The 10,968-nt window shown below is 39.1% G+C and overlaps 1 protein-coding gene across 2 annotated transcripts; it reads right to left on the bottom strand.

Moving 5' to 3' along the window:
* Positions 1-667: 667 nt before the first annotated feature.
* LOC100890913 lies at positions 668-9,932 on the bottom strand. Of its 2 annotated transcripts, none has more exons than XM_030991665.1 (4): positions 9,810-9,932; positions 8,512-8,611; positions 6,052-8,150; positions 668-5,353 (listed from the first exon to the last, which is right to left on the bottom strand). In XM_030991665.1, the coding sequence occupies exons 3-4, from the start codon at positions 7,940-7,942 to the stop codon at positions 2,217-2,219; spliced, it is 5,028 nt and encodes a 1,675-aa protein (XP_030847525.1). In that variant the 5' UTR covers positions 7,943-8,150; positions 8,512-8,611; positions 9,810-9,932; the 3' UTR covers positions 668-2,216. The 2 variants fall into 2 exon arrangements, with proteins under 2 accessions (XP_030847525.1, XP_003725679.2); XM_003725631.3 differs by having other exon boundaries at positions 6,052-8,123.
* Between the last annotated feature and the right edge of the window lie 1,036 nt (positions 9,933-10,968).

Genomic DNA, 10,968 nt, shown 5'->3' with positions numbered 1-10,968 from the left:
TTAACACTTTTAAAAGACCCTGGTACTCAGTCACCCGTGGCACAAATATTATGAATAGGGTATCATTGGACAGAAAACATATTAATCTACTTCCAAAGTCATATTGGTTATGACTTTATCATTAGGAGCTACCGAAGTTTGGTACAATTTTTTGATACACACTGTATATCTTCGATCATTTTATTTCAAAATATTTCATGAAAGCGGTTGTCTTTACTGAATAATGATGATGTAAGGATGATAAAGCTATTTAATGATGATGTACATAAAGCTGGTGATGATGATAACGATAATGGTGATGTGATACTGGCAGAGGTTCAGGTGATGTGAGGATGATAAAGCTTTGATGATAATGACTATCATGATGATGATGACAATGACGACGTCGTTGGTGATGATGATTGTGATGTGTCTTTGGTTTGTCCTCGTCGCCAATATGATATTTGGAGCTAAATAAATTACACGATGACATTTAAAGATGTCCAGTGACTGCTCTGATGCAGCACATTTTTTATTTGTGTATTAACTGTTTACAACGCAACTGTCTCTGTGTATTGTGTGTGAGTATACTATTAAAGCCAAATGGCGATACGTACTACAATAATCATGATGGCGCAGATGATGAAAGTAATGAAGATTCCGGTGAAGACAATGATGACAAAGCTGCTGATGATGATGATGAAAGAGGTGATGATGACAACCTTCATCTTCATTATTTCAAATACAAGGACAACTGATACAATTTTTAAAACAACTGATACAGTAACAACGGAGATGTTTTTATCATATATAATTCAGGAATTGTACGGTTATAGGGAAATTCAATCTTAATAGTAAAATACATGTACTCTACAAGTATGCAGATATAACAAAGAAGCAGATTGGTGAAAGTAGAGAAAAAAATCAATGACAATTTTTTGCAATCACTATACGTATGGGCACTTTAAATTGGCTGAATCGGCAGTGTCAATGTAACAAAGTGCCAGACAACCTTCCTAATAGTTCCAACACAAAAAATTACCCAAAAAATAGATTTTTCAAAATTCATTACTCAGGAGGGTCTTTTCTTTATATAGAACCTTTGATGATATATGGAAACCACAATAAATTTTGAGACAAAACAGAAGTCTATATTTTGAACACGATAAACAAGAGAGTTGTCCGCGAATTACGTCTGAATCCAGTGACCAAATTGTCAATTCGTGATTCAGAATAAAAAATAGTGATCTCGTATTTCAAATGCTCATAACTTTCTTATTATTGGTTCGATTTACTTCAAACTTTCGCCATTCTGTTTCTCTTATCTTTCCCTTCTCATACAAATGAAATAATTAAAAAAGGTTGGATTGCCCTTTAAGAAAAGAGAGTATGCCACAACGATCCAGACTCCAATAATTTGGAATTACAATTCATTGAACCTAATGTAAATTTGAAAGAAAGTAAGGCTCATCTAAAATCATATCGATTCCTTTACAAAGAAACCCTCTTGCCTTGAACATTTTATGCTCTTGAAACATTTAATTGAGTTCCAAACAGGCCGTAATTGTGCATTAAAATTAAAAGAAACCCCCCGTTTTATTCCCAAATTCAGTACAGTTCTTGCTGAAATGAATCACAAACTACATGAACATGAACATGTACTTCAAATAATGCAGATATCCATGGCAATTTATACACCAATACAGTGAAGAAAAAACCTGCCTCATTTATTATTATGATTCACGTGGTCCTATTACAACTGGAGACAAATAAAATGACCACCAAAACCAAGGTATAAACCTAACTGCACCTGTCATCACGTTTGCAGATACCCGAGACATTCAATCAGCTTCATGATGTGAAGTTTGATGACCCTACCCCTGCCGTAAACCAGCCCTTCCCCAACTGCCCTTGTCCCATTGAAAATAAAAAGGAAGATGAAGAAACTTTTAAACTAATAAAGCCAAGCACAAACTATCTTGGATAAATTTCACCATTCGGGTAAGAGCATTCCCAAGTTTAATTCAATTACATCCTCTGTTAAATACCCCCAATTCAGCTTGCCAAATTGCTATTGACAGTTGTGAAATTCAACTGCATAGAGGTGGAAGAGCAAACACGTGACATGTGCATGAAATGTCCTAGAAATACAACATCCATGTACCTTTACATTTACATGAAATACAGCACTGTGCAAGCATACACATTAGTTTTTGGTACGAGATGGATCAGCATGTTCAGTTACCGACACAGCCTGCTAATGACATTAGTAGGTCTGTAGCTCCATCCTCATCTGACAGATTGTCCATCATTTCTATTCCTTCCAAGGGTAATACATTCGAAGAAACATTAGAAGGTACATTTTCCTGAGCAGCGACAGTGAGGGCAGCAGAGGCAGCAAGGTCGGTAGGGGAAGAACTCTTGTAGGAGCATTTGGATCTGTTCGAGACACGAGATGGATGTCTATGTGTCATGTGTTTTGAGGATTTGCCAGTACTAAGAGGATCACCACAGTCATCATTTGTGTCGAGATGTTCTATCAAAAGGTCCATCTTTTCAAAGGTTAGACCACACTTCTTGCAGGTACAATGTCTCCTAGAGTGACGTTCCAACTGCCAGGGTGCTTGGAAACGCTTTGGGCAGACACTGCACTTGTAATAAAGCTGCTCTGGGTGTTCATGAGTGTTTCTCAAGTGATTCCCATAATCTTCATAGGACGGCAACAGGGCATCACATTTTCCACATTGGAATGCAACTCCTTTGTGTCGTCCCTCATGACTAATCTTTAACTTCACTGACCTAAAATATGTCTTGCAGAAAACACACTTGTGCATCAATCTTGATTTTCTCTTGTGTTTCCTTTGGCGCTTGTCTCCTTTGGGCTGCTGCAGAACAGATCCTCTCTCAGTAATGTTTGTGTCTAGGTGAGTAGTATCCTTTGGCTGTGATGATGTAAGATTCTCTGGCTCAATGAAGGTGCTATTCATATGGGCACGCTTTTTATGAAGGTCAAGCTGGGACTGTTGTTTGAACCAGCATCCACACTGCTTACAGGTAAATACATCTTGGTGTGTCAAAACATGCAGCCTGAGATAGCTAGCGCTCTTCAGTTTCATACCACAGTGGTCACACAGGTAGTCACTGTTGTTTTCAGGATCATATGGGGTATGGACATTCTGAATATGCAACAGGTACTTGTATTTGAAGTGAAATGTCTTGCCACACTCACCACATTCATAACTGTCCTTCTCTCCTACATGGTGCTTGGTGATTTTGTGGCGTTTGAGGTTCTGTAGATTGCCGATGGTCACATGACAAATGTCACATTGCAGCTCCTTCTTATGTTGCAGCACATGGTTCAGCCATGAGTTGGTGTTATAGAATGTCTTTCCGCATTCATCACAGGGAAGGGGTCCGCAGTTATGACTGTGGACATGCATGGAGAGAGCTGTAAACGAAGAGAAATCCTGGTGGCACATCCGACAAACATATTCGGTATGGCATGATGGGTGCTTATCAAAATGCATTCTGTATCGGAAGCCATCACCACAGACTACGCATTCAAAGTAATGTTCAATCTTTTCAGCTCCGCCCTTTTTCTTGAATCCCCTACTAAGGATGTCTTCCTTTACAGCTGTAATCTCCTCCAGAATGCTCCTGTACTTTTCTTCTGCAGGAGTGGATGCATACTGTGCACATTTCTGGCACTTCAGGCTACTTACGCCACAGTGCTTTCCACTGATGTGCTTATCTAATTGGAAGGCACTGTTGAAGATTTCAGAACACTCAGAGCACTGGAATGGTGAAGCCTTTTCGAGGTGACTTTGATCTTGATTTTTACGCCTCCTTTGTTCTTGGTTTGCTTTTTGCACTCTTTTCCTTTTTTGGACATTTTGCTTTACACTGCTTAACTTAACATCCTTTGACCGCAGATTCCTTAGATTATGTTTCATCTTCTGTGGAGAGGGCTCTTCAAGACTTGCTGCTTCATCATCTACTACTGTACTAATATCATCATGTAGTTTATGCCTTCTTAACTCCCCATCACCTGTCTCATCTTTGGTGGGTCCATGTAACTGCTCTGATGCCTTCTCCTTATTACAAAAAGTGCTATTGTGTCTTCTCTCTCCACTTTTTGAGGAGCCTACAGTCATAGGGCTTTTAGGACTTTGATCCTGATTTTTACGTTTCCTTTGTTCCTGGTTTGCTTTTTGCACTCTTTTCCTTTTATGGACCACCTTTTGCTTTACACTGCTTAACTTGACATCCTTTGACCGCAGATTCCTTAGATTATGTTTCATCTTCTGTGGAGAGGGCTCTTCAAGACTTGCTGCTTCATCATCTACTACTGTACTAATATCATCATGTAGTTTCTGCCTTCTTAACTCCCCATCACCTGTCCCATCTTTGGTGGGTCCATGTAACTGCTCTGATGCCTTCTCCTTATTAGAAAAAGTGCTTTTGTGTCTTCTTTCTCCACTTTTTGAGGAGCCTACAGTCATAGGGCTTTTAGGACTTTGATCCTGATTTTTACGTTTCCTTTGTTCCTGGTTTCCTTTTTGCACTCTTTTCCTTTTTTGGACCACCTTTTGCTTTACACTGCTTAACTTGACATCCTTTGACCGCAGGTTCCTTAGATTATGTTTCATCTTCTTTGGAGAGGGCTCTTCAAGATTTGCTGCTCCATCATCTACTACTGTACCAATATCATCAGGTAGTCTCTGCCTTCTTAACTCCCCATCACCTGTCTCATCTTTGGTGGGTCCATGTAACTGCTCTGATGCCTTCTCCTTATTTGAAGAAGTGCTTTTGTGTCTTCTCTCTCCACTTGTTGTGGCACTTTCATTCAGGGTGTGCTCTCCTAAAAGCCCTTTGTCTGTAGGCTCCTCAAGATGTTCATTTACCTGATACATATTCTTAAGTTGATCAAGTGTTGTTTGGTGTGAGCCTAGCACCTCTTCCCACTTCTCTTCATCTTCTGCATGCTTGTTAATCATATGTCTCCCACAATCCCTGAAAGATGGAAAACGTTCAGGACAGACAAAACAATGATACATCAATGATGTTGGCTCCGTCGACAGTTCATCATTGTTATGTAGTGCGTCCTCGGGATTTACTTCTGATGAAACTGAATCATCAACGTGATCTATGGCTTCAAAATCTTCCTCAGCTGCACACTGTAAATCTCTCAAGCAACCTGTAGCACTATCTCCTACTATGCTATCACCTGTCACTTGACCATCTGTTTCCGAGCCATCATCATCATCATCTGTCTGTTCGTTAGATTTGTACCTTGCCAGGATAATTTGAGTCAGTTTCAGTAAGAGGTCCATTGTTATCTCTCTGTCATGCTCCTCTCTCTTCATGAGTTGAACTGCATGATAAGAAATTGTAATGAAAATCAAAAAAACAAAATTAAAGACAAAGTTAATTAAAGGAACCAACCGAATGTGTGATTAACACTATTTTTTCCATAAGTCATCGGTAAGAAAAAATTCCATAGACTCACAACTTTTACATGGATGATATTTTTGTGACTTTCGTAAGACTCTTCAAGATGTACAAAATATATTTTTTCAAAACAATACGTACATATTTTCACAACTTGATAACACTGATAGATGAATAATGTGGAAATTCATTATCAAGATATAGCGAGGTCATTATCATGGTCCCAATATCCTTATTACAACAAGTTTCTACTAAACTGCGATTTAAGCTTTATGATCATGGCACTGTGGTGACCACCACTGATTCTTTCCATAACCAATTGAAACAAATTCCTGATTATGAAGCGAAAATAGTGACTTTGATCAAATCAAAAAGTATTTTTTTAAATTAAAGTTATAGTTAACTAAACAAATTCGGATAAACTTTGATACTTCTCACAAGCACATTGGAATGTAATGTTTGAGTATAACATCTGTATCTTATTCACTACCACATTATTTTCTCACAAATTTTCCCAATTAAACGATAGAGACTATTCAAATCTGATATAATATTTTAAACATTAAAAAACTATAAAAACATTTTTAAAAGAACTGCTATTCTTAAGTTCTCAGTTATTACCTTTTCCTAAACCATTCCAAGTGCTTTCATCGATCTGTTCATCTCTCTCTGTTCCCCTGGCGTCAGTCTCTGAACTACATTGTGGAAGGTGCTCCTCCTTAATATGCTTGCTGCAGTATCGTAAAGACAAAAACTGGTCTCCACAAAGTGAACAAATGAAGATACGCTTGGGGCCATTCCTGGAACATGTGTCAGAAACTTTGGGCAAGATAGCGAAAGAGAAAGATTGCTCTATCTGCTTCACATTGGAATCCTGCAGTGCTGCAGGCAGCATAGGTGTTTTCTTATGTTTAGTTCTCATATGAAGGCTGCAAGTGTCAAAAGATGCAAAATTCAATTCACATAGTTCACAAAGATACCGAAGATCATTTTGTATGGAAACCAAGCTGTCTGAAAATTGCCTACGTCCTTTATCATCTCTCCTGCAACTGATTGCACTTGATGTCCTGGTGTTGGAATCCATCCTGACGTTACTACCGCATCCATCTTTCTCCCAAGTACCACCAGAAGAGACATATCTATCGTTAGTAATGGTATGGGCATTAATTGTTGCAATGCCTGTATAAACATCATCAACACTGTTGGAATGTGGACCATGCGCATAGTCATCAGGATTAGAAGTCAAGTAAGTACCAACAGTAGCTAGATGTGTGACATCACATGTTCTGGTAGTGGGATGTTCATCATTCACAGTTTTCATGGTAAGTACCTGATCCTCTTTATCAGCAAGGTCTGCAGAAGGAGACCCTCTTAGAAATTTGTCAATGTCATTAAAGTCAGGAAGAAAGAAAGTTGCCTTGCCACTCACACTCGGAAGTTCAATCAAATCAGAAATTGGACATTCCTGGTCATCTTCTCCATGATTCTCCTGCCTATACTCATTTGAGGACCATCTGTAATGTGTGATCTTAATGTGCTTTGATACTTCTATCCTTGATGAGAAACTGGCATTACATATTCCACACCTACAGCATGGCATCGGTAACATAGAATCATCCAGTTCAGTTATCAATGCATCTTCCCTGCTTTGTTTAGATGATGAATATCGAAGAGAAGCACTCTCTGCAGCTGTACTTGGGTTTGTGTTTGTATCATCAAATGTCATGTCTGTAATCCTTTCTAAGACAGAAACTGGACTTTCTTTAGTAGACTCTTGATGAGTCTCTTGCAATTTTCTACACATCCCTACCCCATCAGTTTCCGACATCCGATCCTTTGGCAGGATGGCCTCACCATCGAGAGGACCAGTATCACTGGTGGCATGGCAATTTGGTTCATTTGAAGCTACATCGTAAGAAGCAGGATTAATGTCCCTGATGACCGTGGGTATGAAAGGTTTAGGCAGAAAGGGTTGCGGCTGTATCTTATCATTGGATAGCACTGGCTCAGGGTTCGACCCATCAGTCCTTCTAGAAAGCATCACAGGCTTTTGGATAGCAAGGGGTGAATTCATGATACTATCACCCAGCTTACATGCATTGTTTGCTCCATGCATGCTGGTTAATGTCGCACTGTCCACACCGCCTATAGGTTTTTTCACACTCTTTAAGTAGGAATCATCATTTCTAACCAATTCAACAACCTTCCGTGACTGCTGTGACGGTCTTTCCTTCTTGTGTGTCTTTACATGTGATTTTATGTCCTCTGCAGAAGTAAATAATGCACTGCAGCTCAGGCATTTGAAAGACCGCACCATGAAGAAAGATGTTGCTTGCTGGCAGTTTGTATTCGAAAGATCAAAGGTTGACTTTGTATTTAAAGAATTTAGATTTAATGTTATTGCGTTTTCAGTACGACCTCCAAAGTTGAAATGGACTGTAGATACATTTTGTTCTTTCTTTCCACCCTCATTATGTTGGCTCTCCGCGATTGGATCAGTTTCACCTTCCATGCTGCCTGGTGTTACCTCTTCACTTTGAAAATGGAAACTTGTGATACAGCTCAGTTGCTCAAACTTTCTATGGCACGTGGGGTTTCCAAGATCCTATTGCAACCTGTTTCGTCATTGTCATGGGTTTGGGTTTGAATGTCGCATGAATATCTCAGGACATAAGATGTACTTGTGAAGTATCCTGGAGTGTTAAAGATAAAGGTGAGTTCTGGTTAAAAAAAAAGAAAATGAATTCTCACAGAATCAAACGAAACTTACACTGAATGTTCAAGATTACAAATAAATGTCATTTGCCACACAATTTTAGTAGAAGGTGTATACTGGCTGAGTAATGAGCACAGAAAGATTAGGAAATCAAGGTTAGTAGCCCAACACCATTTATGTAGTCCCATATACATCTTTCTGTAAATGGTGCTTGTTACTTTACCAAGACTGGGCCAAATTTATTATTATTTTGATGACTCCAGAACCTTGCAGTACACACCAATACTTACATGCTACATGACCAACTTTTTCTGATCCATTCCACACCTTTTCTTTCACAATGCAATCGGATGACCAGAACTCACCTTTATCTTTAAGTGTCCTAATGGAAGCCAAGAGAAACAGTCTATGTTGGCTTTGTCATTTCTTGGCTAATCACTTCCTGTATGGCCATAATTCAGTGAACTGAAAGAAAGTAAGAAAAAGTGATAGGTGTATTGATGTATTGAGGTTAGGGAGAATGGTTAACCCACTTATCCAATGTAATTTTGTAATCCTATGTGAGAGCTTTAGAAGTACAATTTTATCAAAGCAAAGTGGTTGTAACGATGTCTTACTTTACCATTCCATTCTTTTAGATATTAATCTATACATTCTATTTTCAATACTTTAAATTCATGGAATGAACAAAAAAAATAATTTACATTTAAGCATTATATTATAATTTGTCATTTGAATTTGAATGCAATTTTTAATTGTACAGCGAATGTTATATGATGATAGAGAAATTGTTGTGAACATGTGCAATTCAGCATTTGGCTGCAAGGCGTGCAAGCATAGTCAAATAACACAATTACAGAATTGAAATGAAAATAATGTTATAACAGAGTTGCCAATTTCTGTTTGATTGATCCCAATTTTTTCGGAAAAACATTGATATTAGTATACACATTTTCACAGGTTTCACGGCAAACCGCTGCACAATACAAGTGCATGCTGATGGTCGGTTGCGGGCGAGCGCGCACCTGTGTGAAGTTATCTACCATAATGAGGATCTGAGACATTACTGTAGATAACTTCACACAGGCGTGCGCTCGCCCGCAACCCACCATCAGTATAGTGCAGTGGTTTGCCGTGAAACCTGTGAAAATGTAATAGCAACGTTTTTCAAAAAAATACCCCCCAAATAACAAGAAAATTGACACGAAACAGGTAATAAACATAACAAATTTTGATTTATGATCTTTATTTAAACATTTGATGAATATTTACTTCCTTTTGGGTATGTTTTAGTGGGGCATCTCCACGCCGGAGTTAAATTTTGGATAGGTTTCTGAACAATTAGCGCCAAATAATTTAGTTTTGACTGCATTTTATTTTATTGATTGTCACTAAAGTAGTAAGTTCGATTACCGTATGAGTGAAATTTGTTAAGTTCTATACACTAAGACATATTTATCGGTCTAACTTTTTAGGAAGAACTCGGTTATCCTAGACCCGTCGACAAAACAATAAAAGAGCGATTTGATTTGATCCCATCAACATACACAAAAGTTAAGGAATGGGACAATACAAAAAATTGAACAGCGCACTTTCTGCAGGAGAGATAAAAAATCTTGAGATATCCAAGACAAATCATGGCTTAAATTCATCGAATACTTACAATCATGGCTTAAAATGTCCTGGACGTTCTCAAAATAAGCTATGAATGCCGTGTTCTAGATGAAAAATTATCATTCTAACAGCGACGAAAAATAGTTCATGGTGTCTTTACACAAGCAACTAAATAAGAAAAAATATACTTCTATTTCTACTTCTACGACGTTCAGGATGTATAGTGCTGAGGAATCAACTTAGGTGCTCATTTGCAGTGCATGCTTGTTAGTGCATTTAAAATGTATAACGTTAACGACGTGGACTGTCCATGCAGCTATGACGGGAGCTATGACAACCCACTTTTCCAATATTGTCTGGGATTCCCAAAATACATGTACTGATGTAGATTATTATGTAGGCCAGTGGCGGATCCATGCAGGGGCCAGTTTTTCGAAACCGTCATGTAAAGTCTAACTTCTTAGACACCCTATTGAAACATGTGTTATAGAATTAACACACGTTTCTATGGGATGTTCACGATTTTTTTATTTTTGCTCAGGGGGGGGGGGGGGGGGGGGGGGGGGGGGGGGGGGGGGGGGGGGGGGGGGGGGGGGGGGGGGGGTTGAATAAAAAATCATCATGGCAGACAAAGTTTCTGTTCGGCTTAGAGCCCAAAACGTGTCTCTAAAATGGGCGCTAGATCAAACGATCGAACTGAAGGTATACTAAAAGTGTCAAACAAATACTATAACAATTTATCTACATGACTGTCGTTTCGTACAAGTACAACTACGGTTCCCCTTCCTTTTCCTTTTCTTTCAATCCGGGCTTTCCACCTCCCCGTATTTATATACATATACTCCACCGTATCCACCTTTCGCCCCCCCCCCCCTCTCTCTCCCCCTCTCCCCCCCCCCCCCCTCTCTCTCTTTCTCTTTCTCTCTCTAACTATCTCTCCATCCGAGTCCCCCTCTCTCTCTCTCTCTCTCTCCCTGTCTCTCTCTCCCTCTCTCTCTCTCTGTCTCTCTATCTATCTCTCTCCCCTCCCCAGTCTCCCTCTGTCCTCTCTGTGTGTCGATCTCTCTCTCCTCTTAATATTTCGCTCTTCAATCTTATCTCCTTTCGACCTCTTTCTCTCTTCTCAATCTTTAAATGTCGACTCCTTTCTTAGAATTTCTCTATTATTACGTAATTTATATTTATGCTTTTTTCGAATGTCACTACTC

This window comes from Strongylocentrotus purpuratus, unplaced genomic scaffold, assembly GCF_000002235.5.
Source record: "Strongylocentrotus purpuratus isolate Spur 01 unplaced genomic scaffold, Spur_5.0 spur5_scaffold_2, whole genome shotgun sequence".
Lineage (NCBI taxonomy): Eukaryota > Metazoa > Echinodermata > Echinoidea > Camarodonta > Strongylocentrotidae > Strongylocentrotus > Strongylocentrotus purpuratus.
This window is presented reverse-complemented; position numbering and strand designations above follow the sequence as displayed.